The sequence below is a fragment of the Poeciliopsis prolifica genome, unplaced genomic scaffold (genome assembly GCF_027474105.1).
Source record: "Poeciliopsis prolifica strain line A6 unplaced genomic scaffold, Auburn_PproV2 SCAFFOLD037, whole genome shotgun sequence".
Classification (NCBI taxonomy): domain Eukaryota; kingdom Metazoa; phylum Chordata; class Actinopteri; order Cyprinodontiformes; family Poeciliidae; genus Poeciliopsis; species Poeciliopsis prolifica.
The window spans coordinates 1,496,747-1,520,849 of NW_026562412.1; the positions used below are offsets into that span (position 1 = coordinate 1,496,747).

General features: G+C 42.6%; 3 protein-coding genes across 7 annotated transcripts; all 3 read right to left on the bottom strand.

Annotated features, from left to right (window-relative positions):
* Positions 1 to 1,029: 1,029 nt before the first annotated feature.
* On the bottom strand, positions 1,030 to 5,131 carry LOC129374759 (ovarian cancer G-protein coupled receptor 1-like). Of its 2 annotated transcripts, XM_055053374.1 has the most exons (2): positions 4,937 to 5,131; positions 1,030 to 2,081 (listed from the first exon to the last, which is right to left on the bottom strand). In XM_055053374.1, the coding sequence occupies exon 2, from the start codon at positions 2,050 to 2,052 to the stop codon at positions 1,279 to 1,281; it is 774 nt and encodes a 257-aa protein (XP_054909349.1). In that variant the 5' UTR covers positions 2,053 to 2,081; positions 4,937 to 5,131; the 3' UTR covers positions 1,030 to 1,278. The 2 variants fall into 2 exon arrangements, with proteins under 2 accessions (XP_054909349.1, XP_054909348.1); XM_055053373.1 differs by lacking the exon at positions 4,937 to 5,131 and having other exon boundaries at positions 1,030 to 2,632.
* Positions 5,132 to 9,013: 3,882 nt separating this feature from the next.
* Positions 9,014 to 12,937, bottom strand: LOC129374756 (B2 bradykinin receptor-like). The gene is made up of 2 exons (XM_055053366.1): positions 12,847 to 12,937; positions 9,014 to 12,127 (listed from the first exon to the last, which is right to left on the bottom strand). Exons 1-2 carry the CDS (start codon positions 12,864 to 12,866, stop codon positions 11,107 to 11,109), a joined length of 1,041 nt encoding a protein of 346 aa, XP_054909341.1. The 5' UTR covers positions 12,867 to 12,937; the 3' UTR covers positions 9,014 to 11,106.
* A 5,053-nt stretch (positions 12,938 to 17,990) lies between these two features.
* Positions 17,991 to 22,929, bottom strand: bdkrb1 (bradykinin receptor B1). Of its 4 annotated transcripts, none has more exons than XM_055053371.1 (2): positions 22,786 to 22,929; positions 17,991 to 19,321 (listed from the first exon to the last, which is right to left on the bottom strand). In XM_055053371.1, exon 2 carries the CDS (start codon positions 19,287 to 19,289, stop codon positions 18,255 to 18,257), a length of 1,035 nt encoding a protein of 344 aa, XP_054909346.1. In that variant the 5' UTR covers positions 19,290 to 19,321; positions 22,786 to 22,929; the 3' UTR covers positions 17,991 to 18,254. The 4 variants fall into 4 exon arrangements, with proteins under 4 accessions (XP_054909346.1, XP_054909344.1, XP_054909343.1 ...); XM_055053369.1 differs by having other exon boundaries at positions 17,991 to 19,350; XM_055053368.1 differs by lacking the exon at positions 22,786 to 22,929 and adding an exon at positions 22,621 to 22,714 and having other exon boundaries at positions 17,991 to 19,350.
* Positions 22,930 to 24,103: the final 1,174 nt, after the last annotated feature.

The window sequence follows — 24,103 nt, forward strand, 5'->3', positions numbered from 1 at the left end:
CATTATTTCCATAGGAAATCATTCCACCCATTATGTATTGTACATAATGGGTGGAATCTGATTAACAACCTATTTTCCTAATGCATGTAATACCCAAGCACAGATCTGTTACTCTTTTTCTGTGAAGTGTATCTGTCCATCCATCATTGTTGGGATTAGGAGATGCAAAGTCTGTGTTTTGGTTACCATACAACAGAGAGATGCTGATGCTTGCATGTGTTTTGTGATCATCGTCAAGATAACAGTCTAATTCTTTACTCAGCATAAAAACCTGGAAGCTAACTCTGCTAGTGTCATGGAGCCATGCAGGGGAGTCAGAAAAATGTCCCAATCTGAGAGAATTTTCTGTTCCAGATCAAAGCTCAGAGTTTTCTCTGAACTCTGACCTGGACTAAAGAAAACACAAGTTGGTGCTAAGTTGGTGAACTTTAACCTGAACATGTTGAAACAGTTTGGATGATTTCCAGTTTCTGACTATTTTGTGACATTTCAGGAGGATGTTCATCTTTATAAGTCAGAGTTTCTTACAATGAATGTTCATTGAGTTAATAGCAGGATGTGCAATAAAATAACCACAATTAACTGCATGAGCAACATCTTCAATTAAAAAAAGACTTGTGCCTATATTACTGAATGAACAGACATATGAGCTCTACAATAAATAAATGTATTGTTTTCAATCTGTTATTCAGAATATTCAGGCATTCGATTGGTGCAAAGTGTTTTCTACCCATCCAGCTTTCAATAGGAACCTGCAGGAAAATCTCAGAGTTTATTGTTTTATCCAGTTGTGACTGAAGGACCTGCTGCTGAAACCAATTCATACTACTTTATTAACAGGGCTCATAAAGAAAGGTCTGTATTAATTAAACAAAAGTCCAATAACTAATTTATTCCTTCATGGAAGGTTTATAGATTGCAATAAAGGCTGGTGCAGATGAAAATAAATAGAACTGTAAATAATTTTTCAGTTCTGCCTCAAAGAATCTGAGCTGTTAAGTATTTTCCAAGATCAAACTATAAAAAATGAAAAATTCACTTCCCATTTATTTGGCAGATTAATAAAGAATAATAATACAGACATGATTTTAGAGGCTTTTAAAGGAAAGCACTGAAAAGATTAAACACAAACATTAATGACTTCCTTCTTTACAGAAAGTAATCACGCCCTTCAGTTGACTTCAGTCCAAGTATTGCTTATATTTTCTAAATTAAATCGTTTTGTGCACAATCATTTGATACAAAACTAAATACGGATGCAGGTTGACGAAGAGGAATTCAGGAAACGGCTTGGATCCGTGTCTTGATGAAACGTCTCCTCCCTCTGTTCATCGCTCTCCCAATCTCTCTCTTGGCGCTCTCGTTAATCAAACAGTAGAAGATGGGATCCAGAGTGCTGTTCAGGGTGGTCATGGCCACCGTGACCAGGTACGGGTCCCGGAGGCCGCGGGCCCAGTCGCAGGCCCCCGGCTCCAGGACGACCCGCAGGATCATGACCGTCTGGTAGGGCACGAAGGAGGCGATGTATGTGAGCAGCAGCAGCAGCAGCAGCAGCCCCACTCTCCGCCGCTCTTCCTGCAGGACGGAGCGGCTCCGTCTGAGCGACTGCATGATCTGCTGGAAGCACAGCGTCATGATGACCAGAGGAAGCAGGAAGCCGAGCACCACCCGAACCAGGGCAACGTCGGCATCCTTCTGCGTCAGTGGCATCGGTTGGTGGCACAAGTTGAATGACTGCAGCGCCCCCATGTGGTGAAGCAAGAGAACGTGAAGAGAAATCTCCAGGAGCCAGACGGCAGTGCTCAGCAGAGCTGCGGCCCTGACCTCTCTGACCCAGTGGAAGTGGAGCGGGTAGACCACGGCCAGGTAGCGGTCCACAGAGATGCAGCAGAGCAGACCCGAGCCCACGTAGAAGCTGTTGTACATGATCAGATACATCACGCCGCACAGTTGATCAGAGACGTTCCAGCGCTGCGCCATCCCGATCCAAACAGGCAGAGTGACCGTGTAGAGCAGGTCCGAAACACTCAGGCTGACCAGGTAGACCGCCATGTTGTTCCCCTGCAGCGCCAGCTTCCAGGCTACGAACAGAGACAGGCAGTTGGATGGAAACCCCACGATAAAGAATAAAGAGTAGACAGTGGGGTACATGTGCTGCTCCACTGAGGAGTTGGAGCTGCAGGAGACCTGGATGAGCGAGGAGTTCATCCTGACACCACAGAGTCCGATCCCGAATGGAACCGTGTCCTGAAAACGCTCAGATCTGCTCAGCAATGCAAATAAGACGACCTGACAAACAAGTTCGGGTTTAAAATAGCTTCAACAGGCAACAGAACCGAAAAGGAAACAAATTTTAGGTCCTAAATGGGTCAGCATTATTCTAGGTCATCTTGGAACAAAAAGGAAGTTTTGCATCACTATGTCTCATTGAAAGCCTCTGCAATGTTTTTCTCCCAAATTAAAACTAATATCAGCATGATGTAGAAACTGCTCTGAGCTTTCCAGGAATCTGTTTGCATGACTCCAAGCTGCCAGCAGTGTTTTGATGCGTGCCAGTGATCTGCTATCAGATCGGACCGGTCTCCTCCTAAAAGGTTCAAAAAGGTCACAGACCTTCACCCAGAAACTTTTTGTAGTCAGCAGTGAATGGGACATATTGCTTTTCTTTTCTTGTACTTCCAAGATGAAGATTTGAGGAAACATCCATATTTGTGCTGTTTCCCATTTTTAATCCTAATGTTTTGAAACTGAAGGCGCCATGTGAAGAAGTAATGGGAAAAGCTTTCTGGATTCTTAGGAATTGTGATAAACTCAAACTAGGAAGAAGATGAGAAAGAAACATGAGAGTGACTAATTATTTGCATATACAAAGAGTGGAAACTACAGACAGCTGTATATAAAACAGGAGTGTTGCGTGACTTTAACTCGGTGATTCACATGCTCTCTGTAAATCTTGGGTTAAAGTTAGCAGAAAGTAAGAACTGCCAGGGGTAGGAATGTATTTGTGTGATGTGAGGATGGAGGCAGGAAAAGTTTAGGAGCAAAATGTTAGAACAGAAACTGATTGTCTCACTGAGGGAAATTCAGATCCATCAGCAGCTATTTACAGGTAAACAGAAAATAGAAGAATGAGATTTTACAGTAAGTTTATAGGAGTAACAGTGCAGTTATTAAAGGGGTGGCATTATGTATTTTCCAATCAAGTGGCTGTGTTGGTTGTTTGTACTCAGCCGTTATAAAATGTATTTTTTTTATGTTTCTTCGTTTCAAGTCTGTGAGTTTGGAAGGCCTCTTTCCCATCACCCTAATCTTTATCTCCCTCCACAGATGGTTTATCACAATGGTGTCGACTCTGCTCCTCAAATAAGGAAGTGACCAGCAGGACCACAGCCAATCAGCCAATCGGTGAGTCGGACCAGGAAGACATAAGACGGTGTGTGCCGGTCATATCAATAGATCACGTTCAGCCCAGACCCGCCAGGAGTATGAATAATTTAGAGTCCTGTCCTGTAGCAATCAGAGACCCAGCTGGGACTGAGACTGCAGATATTAAACATCCAGCCAGTGAAGTGCTGCTCCACATCTGCTTCCATTATCGGGTGAATCCATTAGCACATAGCTGAGAATGACTGTGTGGTAAAGTTGTTTCATTATGCAGCAGTTGGATGTTGTTCTTCTGAAAGCTTTTCTGTGTGCAGCTTAACAAAGATGTTCCTGTAATCTGAGTCACATAAAGTTCAACGTTTGACCAAGATAACAGAACCACACTGGATAAAAATAATCACACCTTTATTTTATATTCTGTGTTTTCCTTTAGCACCGACTGCCTTCATTTCTGTTTTCACTCTGTTCCATCAGAACATCAGGAAACGTCTGATAAAAAGTGAAGGGAAGCAAACGATATCAGGCTGAACTCAGTTACACACTTAAAGTTATTGACAGCCGACATGAAGGAGCTGTTTAATAAAAACTAAGATCACTACAAATTCTCACACAGCATGAGCCACGCCTCATATATCAGTCTAATCTGTTAGCTGATAAAATAAAAATAAAATTTTTACATCAGTTTGTTGTATTTCGGCTGAGATAATAAAGGAAGTAATCCTGTAAATGTTCATTCATTCAACTTCTGCTGAGCAACAATTTGCAAATTAAAAATGTAATTAAGCAGTGACATATTTTACCTTCCAGGTAAGCAGAAAAACTCGGATACGTTTTATTTTTCCTTTCTTGTTTTTGACTTTATTAAAAGTAGAAAATCTCATTTTAAAACTCAATGGAGGAGAACATTCAGGTTTACCAGCAGCTAAATGGAAACATTCGTTTTAAAACCAAGGGATATGAATTTACAATGCTCCAAAATGTATTGATGAAACAACCACCACTGGTCCGGCGTGAGAGGAGGGCGACGTAGAAATGAAACTCAATTTTATAGGTTTACAATTTAAGTAAAAAAAAACAACATGCAGGGGATTAAATAATGTTAGCTAAAAACAACATACGTGTTTCTTATATGTTAAGGTTATGATCTGTGTAGATTATAGCGTGTTTGTGGATAATGAAAGAATTAGCGAAGCTCATGGTGAGTTGATGACATCATGAACATTTAGATGCTCATGATGCATTTAAATTATTCATGTTTCAGTGACGTTCTGTCAAAGTGGCAGACTTTTTCTGGACAGCATTTCTAAATGCGCCTGAGGGAAATATGAGGTCATATCAACAGAAATGTTTTATGTTTTTAAATCCATCCTCTGAATGCTGTGAAACATTTGATCCTCTTGTAAATATCTTCTGCTAAGCTGATCTTTTGCAATATTGTAAATCTGTGACTGACAGGATAAACGGTTCTGGGCCTTTTTAAGGTCGTTTTTGTGATTGTTGCTCTTAAATGTTCCAGATGATTAAATACTTTGTGATATCAGTGAGAACTGACCTGAACAGAGTCACTCTGGCCCAGTGATCCTCTCTGATCTGCAGAGTTTTCTTCTATAAAGCTCCAGTTCACAATCCTTTCACAACACCTGGACTGAACCAGGAACCAGGCGACCAGAAACCAGGCCATCAGGAACCAGGTGATCAGGAACCAGGCGATCAGGAACCAGGCGATCAGGAACCAGGCGATCAGGAACCAGGTGATCAGGAACCAGGCCACCAGGAACCAGGCGATCAGGAACCAGGCGATCAGAAACCAGGCCATCAGGAACCAGGCGATCAGGAACCAGGCGATCAGAAACCAGGCCATCAGGAACCAGGCCATCAGGAACCAGGCGACCAGGAACCAGGCGACCAGGAACCAGGCCATCAGGAACCAGGCCATCAGGAACCAGGCCATCAGGAACCAGGCCATCAGGAACCAGGCCATCAGGAACCAGGCGATCAGGAACCAGGCGACCAGAAACCAGGCCATCAGGTACCAGGCCATCAGGAACCAGGCGATCAGGAACCAGGTGATCAGGAACCAGGCGACCAGGAACCAGGCGACCAGGAACCAGGCCATCAGGAACCAGGCCATCAGGAACCAGGCCATCAGGAACCAGGCCATCAGGAACCAGGTGATCAGGAACCAGGCGATCAGGAACCAGGCGACCAGGAACCAGGCGATCAGGAACCAGGCGATCAGGAACCAGGCGATCAGGAACCAGGCGATCAGGAACCAGGCGATCAGGAACCAGGTGATCAGGAACCAGGCCATCAGGAACCAGGCGATCAGGAACCAGGCGATCAGGAACCAGGCGATCAGGAACCAGGTGATCAGGAACCAGGCCATCAGGAACCAGGCCATCAGGAACCAGGTGATCAGGAACCAGGCCATCAGGAACCAGGCGGTCAGGAACCAGGTGATCAGGAACCAGGCCATCAGGAACCAGGCCATCAGGAACCAGGCGACCAGGAAACAGGCGACCAGGAACCAGGCCATCAGGAACCAGGCCATCAGGAACCAGGCCATCAGGTACCAGGCCATCAGGAACCAGGCGATCAGGAACCAGGTGATCAGGAACCAGGCGACCAGGAACCAGGCGACCAGGAACCAGGCCATCAGGAACCAGGCCATCAGGAACCAGGCGATCAGGAACCAGGTGATCAGGAACCAGGCCATCAGGAACCAGGCGACCAGAAACCAGGCGACCAGGAACCAGGCCATCAGGAACCAGGCGATCAGGAACCAGGCGACCAGGAAACAGGCGACCAGGAACCAGGTGATCAGGAACCAGGCGACCAGGAAACAGGCGACCAGGAACCAGGCCATCAGGAACCAGGCCATCAGGAACCAGGTGATCAGGAACCAGGCGATCAAGAACCAGGTGATCAGGAACCAGGCGATCAAGAACCAGGTGATCAGGAACCAGGCGACCAGGAACCAGGTGATCAGGAACCAGGCCATCAGGAACCAGGCCATCAGGAACCAGGCCATCAGGAACCAGGCGATCAGGAACCAGGCGATCAGGAACCAGGCGATCAGGAACCAGGCCATCAGGAACCAGGTGATCAGGAACCAGGCCATCAGGAACCAGGTGATCAGGAACCAGGCGATCAGGAACCAGGCCATCAGGAACCAGGCCATCAGGAACCAGGCGATCAGGAACCAGGCGACCAGGAACCAGGTGATCAGGAACCAGGCCATCAGGAACCAGGCCATCAGGAACCAGGCGATCAGGAACCAGGCCATCAGGAACCAGGCGATCAGGAACCAGGCGATCAGGAACCAGGCCATCAAGAACCAGGCGATCAGGAACCAGGCCATCAGGAACCAGGCCATCAGGAACCAGGCCATCAGGAACCAGGTGTGCTTTTTATTTCTAGCAAAGGGACTTTAATGTCTCATCTTGTTGGTCCCACTTTATTCTTAGTTAACCTTTTAATGCAGTTAAAAAGTCTGTTATTAATCCCAAAGGGAAATGAAATAGGAGCCACCCTAGTTAAACTAAATCACGTTAAACCTCAGGAAACAGAAACTTAAATATAAAGTGAAAGCCGATCGAAAACAATAACTCCTGATTTAACAATTTATAGTGATGAAGAGAAATATATACAAAAAGAAGTAAATTAATTTGTGCCTCTTGAATCTTGCAGTAAAGCAAACGGAGTCTGTTGAGGTTTCATTACAACTTCTAAATGTCTTTTTGCAAAGGCTCATGTAAGTTTTACTGCTCTACTTAAGGTGAATTTAAGAGGAACACAAACCAAAATGTTCTTTTGATTTCTTATCCTTGACAAGATAAAGACGCTCTCGTGTAACTGATCTTCCTGTTTGCTGTGACAGAGTTTGAACATTACAAGTAATGGAATCTGAAATACAGGAACAAACAGACGAACATGTTGAGACTCGTTTGTTTCTGGTTCCCATCTGCTCTTATTTAAATGAGGCTGTAAAGAAAACTTGGAAGAACAGATTGAACATCGCTGGCTGACGGATGAAATGTTTACATGTTAACAGGCAGATTTTAGAAAGAAAAAGGTCAGCAGCCAGCCATCGCTGAACTGGTCACCAGTAACCAGTCACCAGTCAGGTCTGACTGGCAGCTGAAATGACTCAGTTCTGCTGACAGCATATTACAGACGCACATGACAGAAATGCAGTCAGGAAGACGAGCACCATATCGGTGAGGTCCAGATTGTAAAGATGAGGAGCAGGAGGCAGCAGAGAGGATCCTGTGCTGAGAGGATCCTGTGCTGAGAGGATCCTGTGCTGAGAGGATCCTGTGCTGAGAGGATCCTGTGCTGAGAGGATCCTGTGCTGACAGGATCCTGTGCTGAGAGGATCCTGTGCTGAGAGGATCCTGTGCTGAGAGGATCCTGTGCTGACAGGATCCTGTGCTGAGAGGATCCTGTGCTGAGAGGATCCTGTGCTGACAGGATCCTGTGCTGACAGGATCCTGTGCTGACAGGATCCTGTGCTGACAGGATCCTGTGCTGAGAGGATCCTGTGCTGACAGGATCCTGTGCTGACAGGATCCTGTGCTGAGAGGATCCTGTGCTGAGAGGATCCTGTGCTGAGAGGATCCTGTGCTGAGAGGATCCTGTGCTGAGAGGATCCTGTGCTGACAGGATCCTGTGCTGACAGGATCCTGTGCTGAGAGGATCCTACATGTTGGAACCAAGAACAGGTTTAACCTGGAGCCACAGAGACCACAGGATAAGTAATGCTGGGAAACATTCAAACATGAGAAGACCTCAGAGGTTGAGAATCAGGCAGGGAACGACCATCAGACGGCTCCTTCTATCTGCTGCTTGATGAAGCACCAGCATCTGCAGACGGATATTTTTCTCGCTGCCTTTGCGCCTGCTGTTGTTCTGCCTCATCTGAAGGGAAACGACTTTGATTCCTTCATCCTTTAACTGCCGTAGCTAGTAGAATAAACGCTCTGCTTTCTGGCCTGCTGAAGGAACTGAAGCTACATGGCAGTGACCCGAAAGGCCCAGCTGTGGCTGATCGGGCCGTCCAGAACCTTCAGGTCTTCTGTTGAAAGCCTGAGACATAAAACTTGCAGCCTTCCTGCTGTCCCACTTACAATTAATAAAAACATTTCAAATTAAAATATTACACCAAACCAACAGAAAAAATGCTACTTTTAAAATATTTATCAGAGGAACTTCATGAATCCATATTGTAATTTATTGAAAATGACTCTCCACACCTATTTGTTCCTTATAATAAATTTCTCTTTTAATTCTTTGACTCTTTTTGTTGTTTTTCTGCCTGTTTACTTAAATTGGTCAGTTTTCCAGTATTTTTATTTCTAACCTCCATAAAACTCTTTTCATACACTTACATTATGAAACATGTTGTAAATCAGGTATAATTGTCTGATAATAATCTATATAGTTATTAGTCTCCTTTATGATTGCATACCTGTTATTTACCCAAACGTTCTCTCAGCTTTATCAGCTTATATAACTCGGCTTCACCTTTAACCTCTCAATATTCACAAACCGAATAAATACAAGAAAAATCTGTATTAAGAGACACTTTCATGACTTACAACTTGTTATACATCAAACACATGAAGTATGAAAAATTCACTTTAGATGGAAAAACAGAAATATTGACACTTTAAAAAGAGGCAGAGCCTCCTTCCATCATCCTGTTGATGGTATTTCACCAGAGAAAACTGTTTACAGACGGATTAACCAGTGGATGAAAGTCAAAACAAGATCATTTTACATTCTTCATTCAGCAAAGAGACACATTTAAAACTTCACAGTAAATACAAGAACAGTTGTAATGCCAACCATTTTGTTACTGAGATGTTGTTCCACCAAAGCGTTCTCAGGTTCAGAGGAAGTGATTCAGAGTCATGCCAGGGAATCGAAAGAATTCAAAGTTAAGAGAACAAACCGATTCTGCAGAGCAACATGCCCATCCTGTGAGTTCATGGCTGCAGGAAGCCGCTCACTTTTATCTGCATGACAGAACAACATGTCTTGCAGTGAGACGTGAAGCGATATCCCACAGAGTATTTCTACTGAATCTGGATGGATTCAGTAATACGAGTTAATGTCACAACAAACATCCAGATACAAAACAGTTCATAAAATAAACACACATGGAATAGCAACCAGTAGAAGCTTTTAAACACAGAAATCCTGCTTCCATCGCTTTGACTGATTGCTTCCATTAGCTTCACTTCAGGCCATTACTTCTATAATTATGAGACCTGTCTGGTGACGCTGCTTAATTATCAGGCAGCTCTGATGTCTGCATCACTTCTGCGACTGGAGCAATAAACGCGATGTCCAATCTATGAATGACACCGTTCAGCTGAGCTCTTCTCTCCAGACTAATAGAGTCAAAAATAAAATATTACAACCATGTAGGTTTCTGCTGTTATTTTTATTTAGAAAATAAATATGGAATCTTTCACCTGGGGATCTGTTAGGATCTGTTGGGATCCCTTACAGTTTTGTCGACTATTGAGCAGCCTTTGGAGTTTATGAGAAGGAAAACAAGCTTCAGTAAAAAAATAAATTGTAAACAGGAACAAGATTTCTCTGTTCTCCTGAGACATAAATATGAAGTTTACAACGTCTCTGACGTCCAGATGTGCTTGTCCCTGCAGGGATCCTGAACATGTTGCCTTGTTGCTGAATATCAAACAAAACTTCAGAAAATTATCTCTGTATTATTTGACCTTTTGGACATCATGTGATGAAACCTTTCAAAACTTTCTAATCTAAACACAAACAGCTTCATTCTGAGTTCCAGCAGGAACCTGAACGCAGCTGAGAGAAAACGTGTGCGGTTTCCTCATGGTTTAGTTTTGCATTTTCTCCTCCTGTCTTTGCCAAAGTTCTGCTCATGGAAACAGTGAGACGTTAAAACGTTTCATCTCTGTTCCCTCAGACTTAAAGTGAAGCTCTAAAGTTGTCATTTGTCTGATCTGCTGCTCCTTCCTCACTTTTATACATCTCAAGGTATTTCTCCTTTTTGATTTTTATTATTAACTCATGTTTTTGATTGCCTGTTGTGGTTTTTTATTCAGTTCCTGTCAGTTTATTTACATTGCACAATTTATAAAAAAGCAATAATGAGGCACTTTTCAAGAAAAGTCAGTTTAGTTACATCCATTCCAGTTGATCTACATTCATCTGTCAAAAAGCGCATTAATCTGTTTATTCAAACTGGGTTAAAAGTTTTCTATCTAAGCAGATTGCATCAAGTTTGAGCTCTAATTTAGGAGAACGGTGTGGCCTGCAGTGATTATTTAAGATGGTCAAACTGCAGCTACATGCTTTAATATTTGTTAGAATCTTTTTTTCTTAAGAAGTTATAAAAAGCTTTTGGAAGCATGAAGTCAAACTGGCTGGATAAACATCTTCTCTCCAATCCCACCTGGAGAGACGTGGGATTGGATCGCTCTCTGTGAGGTGTTACATCTGTTTTAGGGCAAATCGTTTTGTTTCATATTTAGTTTTCAGATTACACTTCTGACTAAAGGTTTGGCTGCAATACTTGAATTACTCAGTAATTCACAATGATGAAACCAACAAAAATTCTGAATGACCCACCAAATGTTTATGATAAAACATTGAAATAGCTTAAATACATACCTGAATTAAAAACGTCTGGTAGAGGAAGTGAGCTGAATGCACATTAAGTCAGAACTAAGAGGGATGCATAAATGATAGTTTTGTTCTTGAACTTCTGAAAGTCATGGTTGGACTCCATTTATAGTTTCTCTGCAGAAAAACTTCCTTGACTTTTTTCCGGAAGTTTTTTCCAACAATGACGTAGAGAATGGGGTTGGCAACGCTGTTGAAGAACGCCAGATAGGTGAAGAACTGCCCACAGAAGTGCTGGATGATCTGAGAGCTGCACTCTGCCAGGAGCCCGGCCTTATAGAGCCAGGTTGGCATGGACCGCAGATGGAACGGGACCCAGCAGATCAGGAACGCCAGCAGGACAGCCAGGACCAAAGCGTTGGCTTTGTGATCTATTTTCTTTGCATTTACGTCTTGGATAGATCTGTTCCTCAGAGCTTTGAGGATTTTGGCAGTGCAAAAGAAAATAATAGAAATGGGAATGAAAAACCCCAACACCAAAATCATCCACTCAGTCGCCTGGAATAAAGTTTCATCAGGTTCACTACAGGAAGTAATGTTTCTGTGAGATACCAATTTCCTGTTGATAAATTTGGGAATACTAAGACTTAATCCCAGAATCCAAACCACAGCACAACAAATTTTGGCAAATTTTGGGCGACGCATTTTTTCAAGGGACAGTGGATGAACCAAGGCCAAATAGCGATCGATGCTAATCAGAACCACGAAGTAGATGCTGCAGTAGACGTTCATCAGGATGCTCACATTGACCATTTTGCACATGGCAAGACCAAAAATCCAGTCAAACTTATGATAAACGTTGGCGGCCCAGAAGGGCAGGAAGGAGACCAGGAACAGGTCGGCAGCAGCCAGGTTGCTCAGGTAGATCTCAGCCACGGTGCAGGGCTTCTTATGGAGGACGAAGACCGTCAGCACAAAGATGTTCAAAACAATTCCCAGAACAGAGATGGACAGGATGTACGCTGTGATGCTTGATATTGATAAGTTGTTGGATTGAAGTGAGCAATTATTAGAATTTGACTGGTTTCCATCTTCAGCCAGGGTGGTGAAATTAGCAGGGAGGCTGCAGAGAAATGATACAAAGTAAAACTTAAAAACTTAAATGTGCATCAAACACGTTTTGAGCATCAGGCACATCTGGTTTACATTAGTCTATGTGGAGGCGCGATTTGAACCGTTTGACGCCTCAACACTCCAAGCTGAGTTAAACATTATATATGAGGATATTTCAAACTAAATAACTGATTTTAAATTATTGCCAGCTGGCCTGAACAGTTTAAGTGAGCCCTGAAAAGTATCTGCAGAGGCTATTAATAGAATTATAATAATACTAATAATTATGATATCTCTTTTACAAGAGGGACCTGACCAACCCTGGCAGCAGACAGAGACAGAAAAATGAAGCAAAACCACAAAACACATAATCACAATAACATAAACTGATACTAAACTATTTTAATTTAGTAAAGTGCAAAGTCTATTTCGACTTTGCACTTTATACTTTCAGCTCAGCTTATTCCTCATGTTCTCTTTGAACATTTCCAAACTTAGTTGCACTTCAAATGTTTCTTGAAGCTGAATAAAACATGTTGAGACAAACTCAGTTTGTAAGTTGATAGAAAGAAAAACCTGCTGTTCAGCTTTAAAGGCACTATCGACGGCGCTCTGCATGCAGTCACAATGCTCATTGCTCTGCAGAACGGTAAATATTGTTAAGTTGTAGGTGGCAGTTACTGAACCTTAGATGTTTAGTTAGGAATACTCAGTAAAGCTTGTGCATACCTGGTGGGTAAAAGAGCCATTGTCCAAAGGAAAGCAACCAACAGCAAGTCCCCTCAGTCTTCACTGGGTCTGTCCTCTGTGTGTGTGTGTGAGTGCAGAAGTAGGTGCGCTGCTTGAACTGTCTTTAAATATGAGATGACTTGCTTGGTTCCCACCCACTCTGCAGGACGTCCCTCCCCAGTTTTTCTTCTGCTGCTGCTGAGTGATTCTCCAGCACAGCTGAGCTCCTCTGGACTCGGATTAAACCCCAACCAGGAACAAACCTGATGGAATCTTTCGACATGCTGAGGGATGACTGGGATGGTTTTTCTCTTTCCTACACATTAGGAATAATTGTGTTTTACCATTAGCCCATAAATTATCCAGTGACACAACCTTTTTTGGTTCTGAATCAATTATTTAGCAAATTTCTTTAAGCAATAATAAGGGAACAATAAGCAGGATTATTGATTCTTAGTCTCTATGTTCAGAGCTCAGACACAAATATCTAAAAAGAATCATTAATTTGAGTCTTAGTGTGATGATCTATAGATGTTTGGACTTTTACTTTCCTGTGTTTCTGGTTTGCATCATTTTTTATTAATTACTTAGATTCTGGCCTTAATTTGCCTTTCTGTGTTTGAGCCACCTGAGACAGAGCAAATCTGACTTTTGAAATAGATTTATTTTCCTTTTACTTTGTGTATTGTGGCCCAAATGAGCATTTCTGGATTCCTGAGATTTTGTTGTTCAGTGCTGCTTTTTCTTTCATTGCCTGATTTTATATCCAAGCTCTTTGTCCATTTTAATGAATTTACGTTTTATTAAAACTTCCACAAATGCAACTTCCAGGAATCTGTCTGCAGCTTGGCTTTGCCAAACAAACATGACACAACTTTATTACTTTTCAGTTAAATTACCTTTCTGTAAACTCAACTTTAAACTAAATAAAATTAAAATGAGTTTAAAAAAACACTTCAAGTCTAACAAATAATGACAGTTTGATGAAATGCATCTCATTTTTCCCCCAAATTCAGTTTTCAATTTCAGAAATCCAAGATTTACAAAGTGGACTCGTTTAAAACTGAACACATCGAATGATGTAGTTACTGACTCAAAGTTAAATCATTCAGTAGAAAAATAATCAGCATGTATTCAGTTTTGAACAGCAGCACACAAAAAGACACAACAGGAAGACGCTATTACCATAACAATAAACTTTTTCATTTATGAATGTGACGATGTGCAAAAGTGAATCAGTGGCTCCTTTAACAGAAGTCAGGAGGCTGCAGTCATGTTGAGTCTGTTTGAACCCGGCCCGTCCAGATGCAACCCAACCCGGTTCTGGTTCCGTCGTTTGTTTCCATGGAGATTCCTGCTGACCCGAGTCCTTTCAGCGTACATCAGAATCACAATTTTATTCAAACTGCAGCTACACAGTTGGTAGCACTGCTTTCAAATCCCTGAGTCCAAATCCCTGCTCAGAGTGGTTCTGTATGGAGGTAGTGGGTTCTGCATGGAGGTAGTGGGTTCTGTATGGAGGTAGTGGGTTCTGCATGGAGGTAGTGGGTTCTGTATGGAGGTAGTGGGTTCTGTATGGAGGTAGTGGGTTCTGTATGGAGGTAGTGGGTTCTGTATGGAGGTGGTGGGTTCTGTATGGAGGTAGTGGGTTCTGTATGGAGGTGGCGGGTTCTGTATGGAGGTAGTGGGTTCTGTATGGAGGTAGTGGGTTCTGTATGGAGGTAGTGGGTTCTGTATGGAGGTAGTGGGTTCTGTATGGAGGTAGTGGGTTCTGTATGGAGGTGGTGGGTTCTGTATGGAGGTGGCGGGTTCTGTATGGAGGTGGTGGGTTCTGTATGGAGGTAGTGGGTTCTGTATGGAGGTGGCGGGTTCTGTATGGAGGTGGTGGGTTCTGTATGGAGGTAGTGGGTTCTGTATGGAGGTAGTGGGTTCTGCATGGAGGTAGTGGGTTCTGCATGGAGGTAGTGGGTTCTGTATGGAGGTAGTGGGTTCTGTATGGAGGTGGCGGGTTCTGTATGGAGGTAGTGGGTTCTGCATGGAGGTGGCGGGTTCTGTATGGAGGTAGTGGGTTCTGTATGGAGGTAGTGGGTTCTGCATGGAGGTAGTGGGTTCTGTATGGAGGTAGTGGGTTCTGTATGGAGGTGGCGGGTTCTGTATGGAGGTAGTGGGTTCTGTATGGAGGTGGCGGGTTCTGTATGGAGGTAGTGGGTTCTGTATGGAGGTAGTGGGTTCTGTATGGAGGTGGTGGGTTCTGTATGGAGGTAGTGGGTTCTGTATGGAGGTGGCGGGTTCTGTATGGAGGTAGTGGGTTCTGTATGGAGGTAGTGGGTTCTGTATGGAGGTAGTGGGTTCTGTATGGAGGTAGTGGGTTCTGTATGGAGGTAGTGGGTTCTGTATGGAGGTGGCGGGTTCTGTATGGAGGTAGTGGGTTCTGTATGGAGGTGGCGGGTTCTGTATGGAGGTAGTGGGTTCTGCATGGAGGTAGTGGGTTCTGCATGGAGGTGGCGGGTTCTGTATGGAGGTGGCGGGTTCTGTATGGAGGTAGTGGGTTCTGTATGGAGGTGGCGGGTTCTGTATGGAGGTGGTGGGTTCTGTATGGAGGTAGTGGGTTCTGTATGGAGGTAGTGGGTTCTGTATGGAGGTAGTGGGTTCTGTATGGAGGTAGCGGGTTCTGTATGGAGGTGGCGGGTTCTGTATGGAGGTAGTGGGTTCTGTATGGAGGTAGTGGGTTCTGTATGGAGGTAGTGGGTTCTGTATGGAGGTGGCGGGTTCTGTATGGAGGTAGTGGGTTCTGTATGGAGGTAGTGGGTTCTGTATGGAGGTGGCGGGTTCTGTATGGAGGTAGCGGGTTCTGTATGGAGGTAGCGGGTTCTGTATGGAGGCGCATGCCGGGTTCTCTGCAGGCAGTCCGGTTTCCTCCCAGGCCAGAAACCTGACTGCTGTGTTGCTTTAACTCAGGAATAGCTCGGCTCCTTCTCTTTGTGGTTCTAATTATGAATGTAGAAATCAAATTTATTCCTCATGAATCCAACATATTGTAATTATAATTGTCTAATAGTGCATCAGCATGCAGGCTGCGGTCAGGTCTCTCCCATATGGCTGTTAGCTAAACTCGGCTCACATCGCACCGACTGCCTCTTTGCTCTCTTATGTAAACAATCGCTTCCTAGTTTTCGTCTGAACCTGTTATAGACAGAAAAAACAGATAAACGGACAGCAGAGAAGTATCTGATTATCCTCTGGGCTCAATAGAACTGGTCTTTTTCAAATGTAGTGCTCCGCAATAAAGGATGCCTGCTGCACCTTTAAAGCCACACGGCATGATGGGATAATGGAACAATATGTTTTAAAAAGTATTAAAATCTGAAACGCATTGAATTCAGGATTGGTAGACTGCAGAGTTTCTGATAAGCTAAAAAACAAATGTTGAGTCAACATGACTAAATGCAGATGCATACAGCATGCGATCCAGTGCTGGTGCTTCAGATTCAGGGTCCTGCTGGTTCTTATCAAAGTTCTTTAAAACATCTACTCAGTTTGTGCTTTATGCTAAAAACAAAACAGATGTTAAGTTATTGTCTGAGATAAGAGCTAATCCTGAACAACCCTACAGCATTTCCCTGGAAACAAAAAGATGTTACTGAACTTCCTGAACAGCATCTCAGTCATGTTCACCGTAATGAACTGTTACTGGACCCGTTACCAAGCAGCTCCAGTAGTTTCCCTCACAAAGACGTGTTGTGTTCATCAGAGTGTCAGAATGGCTGCTGACAGTTTCTATTAAATATTCTGTAAGAAGGAACTTTGTTGCGCTGGTGGAAAATTAAAGCCATTCTGCCTGTTTGAACCCAATCTGCTGAACATATTTAATAAAGAGCCGGTTTCCAGACAACACTGTGCTAATTATACTAATCATTTTCCATATGGGAAAGTTTAAAGTGGGCGGAGTCAGCTTGTAATGTCAATCACACGTTCTCCTGCCAGGCTGATGGTTTAACGAGGAGAGAGCTTGAAAAGTAAGCCGAGCTCTGAGGCAGGAAACAGGCGGCATAGAAACTGTTGGGAAGAAATACAAAACATAGAAAGTAATAGACTTACAACAACAGATAAATTAGGGCTGAATGGCTGCAGTGCTGCCTTGCAGCAGGACGGTCCTGGGTTCAAACTCCAGCCTGGGGTCTTTGGATGTTCTCTCTGTGCATTCATGGCTCAAACACAGAGCCAACATAACATCTGTTCATGAAGCCTCTACAGTGAAGTTTAGTTTCTACAGTGAAGTTTCAGACAGAAACAGAACTGTAACCTGAAACTGTTCCTCCAGTCTGGGTCAGGCAGCTGCTTCGTCTCTCTGTCCAACTCCTAAAAGTGTTTAATGTGTTCCAAATCCAACGGCTGAATCACATCCTCAGGTTATACAGAATGATGCTAATGACCTGATTAACTGTAAACTAAATGTAGCTCAAGATTGTTGACAGAAAAACTTCTAAAAGTTGTAAGATGCTGACAACCAGGAAGTGGATAAAGAACACTTGTTGATGAGATCTGAGACCTTGGCCTCTCTGTGACCTTTGACCCTCCAATCTGACGCACAACAATCAACTGAGGGTTGATTTCTGCTTCTAAGCTGATCTGATTGGATGCTGGAAAACATTTTTGTGTTCAAGTTGTGCTAAAAGGAGTTAGGCTCTCAGTGAAGCTATGCTAGCCTAAAATAGCATCTCAATGCTAACTTATTTATGGAGCAGTAGATGCTAAAGTTAGTGTCTACTGTCCAGGTTTCAGCAGAAGCTCCATGAAATATCAGGACTTATGAAACTCTGAAAATATTAACTTTCTCCAGACTGATGGTTGAAAAACCTGAAGATTAAAATCTGTCTATATTTTTATTGTCTATTTATTCAGTAACTGAGCAGCAAAAATTGGTTTTTGAATCAAAAATGTTGCTTATTTCGTCAATAAGGTTTCCAATTAAAATGCAATTAATTACAGACCTTTAAATTAACTCAATTAAAATTTCTAATCCAGTTCCTTCACTAATCCCAATAGACATCAAACTGGCAGTTTGTTTTAAATGTGATAACATGTCTTTGTCTTGTCTTAAATATAGAGAAAAATTCATCAAGAACCAAAAAACATGGACTTGGTGAAGGGATGCTAAATTTTTATTTCAGATGTTCACCTGTGAAAAATAACTAAATGTAAAGTGTAGAAAGGAACAAAGCACATACAAAAAGCTCAGTTCAGGACAAAGATGTCATTGAGTCTGTAAGCTGACAAGAGTAGAATAACATCCTTCACCTTTGCCCCCTACTCAGGTTGGGGACGTAGTAACCATTGTATGGTAACATAAAGTTACTGTCTTTAGTGTCGTGCCATCTTATGAAGCACAGGAAGAGCAGAGGAGGAAGTCATTCGAGTCCTGCTTGATCGTTAGCATTAGAGATGACCACCTGCTGTACTGGCTCTGTTCTGTTGTCTAACGTGGACACCAGCGGTTGCTGATGTGTGGTCGTGCATGACCTTCTGTACTGGTCTCTGAGCATCTTGAACATGGTAACAACTTTCATTCTGAAGTACTGACCAGAGAAGACGTAGAGCAGCGGGTTCAGCAGGCTGTTGAGAAAGGCCAGGTACACGGAAACCTGATTGCCCAGGCTGAGACTGGAAGAGCACATCTTTGTGTCCATATCACACAGCATGTCGAGGAAGGTGAAAATCTGGAAGGGGCCCCAGCACAGTAAAAATAACAGTATGACGGTGTACACCAGCACCGTAGACTTTGTATCGTTGAAGTCGTGAAATGCGAGGTTTTCCGTCTTGTGAGCCAAAGCCTTGATTATATTCCAGCTGCTCAAAAGAATGAGCACAAGAGGAAGCACGAAGCCTAAGATGTTCAGCATAATCTGATGGGCAATCTTCCAAGAACGTCCGTGGGTGTAATCTAGAATGCAGGAAGTGGTATTGTACTCCTCAATAAATTTGACCTTTCTGTGAACTATGCTTGGCAGACTGAGTAGCAGTCCAAACAGCCACAAAATGAAGCAGGCGATCTTAGCAAACCGCGTCCGTCTCAGCCACCGCGCCATCGTGGTTTTCATCAGCGCCAGGTAGCGATCAATGCTGATCATGACCAGGGTGTAGATGCTGGTGTAGAAATTGAGGACAACAATGGAGTTGACCAGTTTACACAGACCTTCTCCGTATGACCAGTTGAAATAGTTCAGGATGTACATGGCCCAGAAAGGGAGGCCACACAGCAGCAGGAAGTCTGCCAGCACCAGGTTGCACAGGTAGATCTCTGCCACTGTCAGGCGATCCTTGTGGGCTGCGAACACAGCCAGGACGAAGCCGTTGAGGAGAAGCCCAAACAGCGACACGATGAAGATGTAGGGAGGGACGAGGATGTGGATCTTGTGCCAGTATGTGGGGTCTGGAGCGTCCATCTGGCTGGACAAGCTGGTGTCAGACCAGGAGGCTATAGTAGGGCGGAAGAGACTCTATGAGCTGCAAACAAAGAAAACCCAGTAAAAGGATGAACCGGTACTGATAACCGTAGAATTTTATTGTTAGACTTTGTGGTAATATTGTGATGCTGATAAAGCTTATGATTTAAAAAAAAAACAAAATGTCCTGTTTTTAGGTAATTGTAAGTCAGTGACTGCAGCATTCACACCACCATAAACACAAATACTTTATTCCCAATGTTTCCATGACTTTAAAAGTGAGATATCACTAAACTGCACATATTAACCACATTTAATTATATTTTGGAATTTAGTAATATTTACTGGAATTTATTGACATTTTTATCGCTGTTTGTGGTGAAGAGAAATATTGATCCTGGCAACCAGAGAATAAAACAAACGGACCTCAGTTACTGCCATCATGACCTCTGAGGGAACAAGTTCTGATCTGTTTATTGATTCATAATGTTTGATCAACCATAAGACTATCTAAATTATGTTGGATTTTCTCTTGAATAAAAATAAACCCAGATAAAGGACTGGCTCATTTTCACTTTGAATCCATTTACATATCTGTGCATTTTACATCCATTTATACACGACTTTAGAAAAGCATATATCTATGTTTGAAGACAATAGTTAAAAGAAATGTCATACACTGAGGGAATAAGAGTTTTAAGATCATAACTTTTGACTCTGATAATCCTCCAGGTCATTTTCACGTCTTCAACGCCGTAAAGCTTTCAGTTCTGTTTTCTGGTCGCTTCTGCCTGGACCGACTCACCTGAAGAGTTGAATGGATTATGTTTACCTTCTGTTTCTGTTTCTGTTTGAGGATTTTGTTAACTGATCACTACAGGGCTTCGGTCAGAAAGCTTTACTGGTCACCAGGTGTTTAAATAGGTTTACTGAAGGATTATGTCTTACAACGGTGCAAATAAATCGAAGCAGTTTCTGAAAATACAGAAATAATAAATAAGGTTCAAAATAACTATTGCAAAAATGTAAATATAACAATTCACAAGCAAGTAAAAGTGCTGTTTAAATTTAAATGATGCAAAACTTGGAATCAATGTAGCTCTAACTTTTTTTTCCCTTTATTTCAAACAATTAGCATAAACATACATACAGATGTTAACTCAGACAAATATTAAAATATTATAATAAAAACAAACAAATATATTGAGGGTGTTGATAAAAGTCTAGAAAGACTATTTCTAAACTTTAAATATATATATATATATATATATATATATATATATATATATATATATATATATACATATATATATATATATATATATATATATATATATATATATATATATATATATATATATATACATATATATATATATATATATATATATATATATATATATATATATATATATATATATATATATATATATATGGCGAACCAACCAGACATTGTCGTAGTGGATAAACAACAGAGGAAAGCCGTTGTGGTAGATGTAGCAATACCAAGTGATTGCAACATCAGGAAAAAGGAGAAACTGGAGAAATACCAGGGCCTCAGGGAAGAACTGGAGAGGGCCTGGAAGGTGAAGACCACAGTGGTGCCTGTGGTCATCGGGGCCCTCGGGGCAGTAACCCCAAACTGGAGCAGTGGCTACAACAGATCCCAGGAACAACATCAGACATCTCAGTCCAGAAATGTGCAGTCCTTGGCACAGCCAAGATACTGCGCAGGACCCTCAAGCTCCCAGGCCTCTGGTAGAGGACCCCAGGATATATAGATCTATATCTATATATCCTCTGGTAGAGGACCCGAGCTCAGAGGATAAGAACCACCCGCGGTAGGTTCTCTGAGCATCTTGAGAACCTACCGGGAACCTAAGGGAATTTTTTTATATATATCATTTAAAGAAAAAGTTGAATTGTTAAAGATGAGTAAAATATGTAAATTTGATAAAACAATATTTTTTCTGAAAGGAGTTTTTGCAAGCCTGACCAAAATATTGTAGGGTGAGAACATTCCACAAATAAATGTTTAATACTTTCCTTCACACTGACAAAAAGAACAAATCTGGAGAGAAGAACTCGCTAATATCTATGTAAAATCTTAAATATAAATTCTTTGATCCTGTTAGTTTTATATATTTATAAGGAAATAAAGAGATTGCACTCCACAATTTTTGGCTCAAATAATCCCATCTATGTTTACTTATGGGAGTGGAGAAAGTTTGAGTTCTGATAAACCAGTTTGTAAATTTCTTATTCATTATTTTGGTTCCTTCAATTAAAATTGAATGAAGGTTTAGATGTTTGGTTTGTGCTAAAGGAACAGCTTTAATGGCCACTTCAAATTATTTGAAGCGACTGTAGTTGTGCTCATGCATCTTGTTCTGAGGAGTGACTTGTCCTGGTCTTCCGCTTATTTTCTCCTTTTTTTTCTTTGTCGCTCATCTTTGCAGGCTAGTTTACTCAGCAGAGTGAGTGATGCTGTTGTTTTATAAAGTTGATGGTTTCTCAGTTGCATAAGGTTTGTGAAGAGTCTGTATATTTTGGCCTGTCAGAAGTTCACACCAGGAGATTTTAACTGGACCTGGAGTCCAGTTTAAAGAGTCGTTTCAAGACGCCATCTTCCCACCTGCTTTTTATTTCCACTCCGCCTGTTTTTCTCTCTTTTTCGGTCTTAACTCTTGGTTTGTTGTTTCTCTCCGTCTCGTCCGGCTGCATCTCCGGCTTTGTGTGGCTAACGGCTCTCAAACATCCGCCCATTGATAAAACGGTGTTTAACGGTCGGGTCTTTCCGGAACCGGTAACCACAGGACAAACATCCGGTACTGCGCTCAGACCCGAACCTTCCGTCTTACTTATGTGTCCAAATATTAAACTCAAAAAGAAACTTATCCTGATTGTCTCTAAGCTAAGACAATCCTCTTTGAAAAACCTAATCTTTTTTCTCGCAGTGACGTCAGACCGTTAGCTGCTAACGGTTAGCTGCTAACGGTTAGCAGCTAACAGCTCTGAACTTCAGCTTGATGCTGATCTGTTTTATTTTTTCTCCTAATGGATTTTGACAGAGATCTCTGGTGAATTTTCTCTGACGGTGAACAGAAACATCACTGCAAGCCCTGTGAGATTCAGCAGAACCGGCTCCAACCGGCCGAAACTCAAAGCTAATGGATAAATGCTAACGGCTAAATGCTTGGCAGTTTTAATAAAATCAAAGACATTAAGAATAAAACAGACATGAACACATTATAGAAATATACCAGCGGTAAACAACTCGGTGATAATTAGCTTCTACCTGTTTATGTCACGTGACTAACACGATACTCACATCGTTACTGCGGAACCCGATCAGTGAACACAAAGCGACCAGCTGAACGTTTAGAAGAAACAAACGGAACAGAACTCCTTCACAATAAAAGGAAGCACTTCAAAATAAAACCACAGATATGAGACGTTGAAATACTTGAAGAATTAATAACAGAACAAAACCAACCTGAGACGTTCTGCCTTCAGCTGGATGAGAACGCTCCTCATTTGGTCGGATGAGAACGCTCCTCATTTGGTCGGATGAGAACGCTCCTCATTTGGTCGGATGAGAACGCTCCTCATTTGGTCGGCCATCTGCAGCAGGTCTGAGCTGAGAGCTTCAGCTCCAGGACGCAGCAGAGGACAAGCAGATCTGCTGCCAGGAGTTGTCTGTACAGCTGAGCATAATAAAAATAGATCAACCAAATAAATCAATCAACATCCCTGTTATTAATAATCTAACCAGGTGGTGTAGAACCAGGTGGTGTAGAACCTGGTGGTGTAGAACCGGGTGGTGTAGAACCAGGTGGTGTAGAACCGGGTGGTGTAGAACCGGGTGGTGTAGAACCAAGTGGTGTAGAACCGGGTGGTGTAGAACCAAGTGGTGTAGAACCGGGTGGTGTAGAACCAAGTGGTGTAGAACCGGGTGGTGTAGAACCGGGTGGTGTAGAACCGGGTGGTGTAGAACCAGGTGATATAGGACCGAGTTGTGTAGAACCAAGTGGTGTAGAACCAGGTGGTATAGAACCTGGTGGTGTAGAACCGGGTGGTGTAGAACCAGGTGATATAGAACCAAGTGGTGTAGAACCGGGTGGTGTAGAACCAGGTGGTGTAGAACCAAGTGGTGTAGAACCGGGTGGTGTAGAACCAAGTGGTGTAGAACCGGGTGGTGTAGAACCAAGTGGTGTAGAACCGGGTGGTGTAGAACCAGGTGGTGTAGAACCAAGTGGTGTAGAACCAGGTGGTGTAGAACCGGGTGGTGTTGATTAGTCAGTCAGACCTGCAGCAGGAATCAAAGCCTGCATGAGTTTCTCTGATAGGAGACTTTAGTCTCTGGTTCTGGAAATGCAACTGCTAAAAGGCCCCCTCTGGGACACAGGGTCAGGTCAGAGGTCAGCCTGATCTCTAGTTTCCATCTGAGATTAACTCAGACCTGAACATCCAGAAACACATAAAGACAGTTAGTAAGTGGTTACAGTAGTGCCTCAGTGACAGGCTCTACTGGTTTACTGCAAAGTTTTCCTGGTGGAAATTTGACAGGAGAAAATCTCGATTCCCTCTGGCCTGTTGAAGAGAAGCGATTAATATTTACTGGTTTCCTGTTTGGAGCAAGCAGCCAGTTTCCCTGTGTGAGTCATCCACCAGGTTTTTAATTTGACGTCCTGTCATCTTCTGAATAATTTACTGTGGCTTCAGTTCATGGGAACGTAATTACATGAAATTTGATTTAAATTTTTCTATGGATTATAAACACCAAAAGACTTCACCACTTTTTGTTCACTTCA

Bases quoted from the DNA above. Each gene is read 5' to 3' on its own strand.
- LOC129374759 (XM_055053373.1), bottom strand. From the start codon at position 2,208: ATGAACTCCTCGCTCATCCAGGTCTCCTGCAGCTCCAACTCCTCAGTG.
- LOC129374756 (XM_055053366.1), bottom strand. From the start codon at position 12,866: ATGGCTCTTTTACCCACCAG. The intron at 12,128-12,846 runs GTATGCACAAGC...ATTTCTCTGCAG, and splicing joins ATGGCTCTTTTACCCACCAG to CCTCCCTGCTAATTTCACCA.
- bdkrb1 (XM_055053371.1), bottom strand. From the start codon at position 19,289: ATGGACGCTCCAGACCCCACATACTGGCACAAGATCCACATCCTCGTC.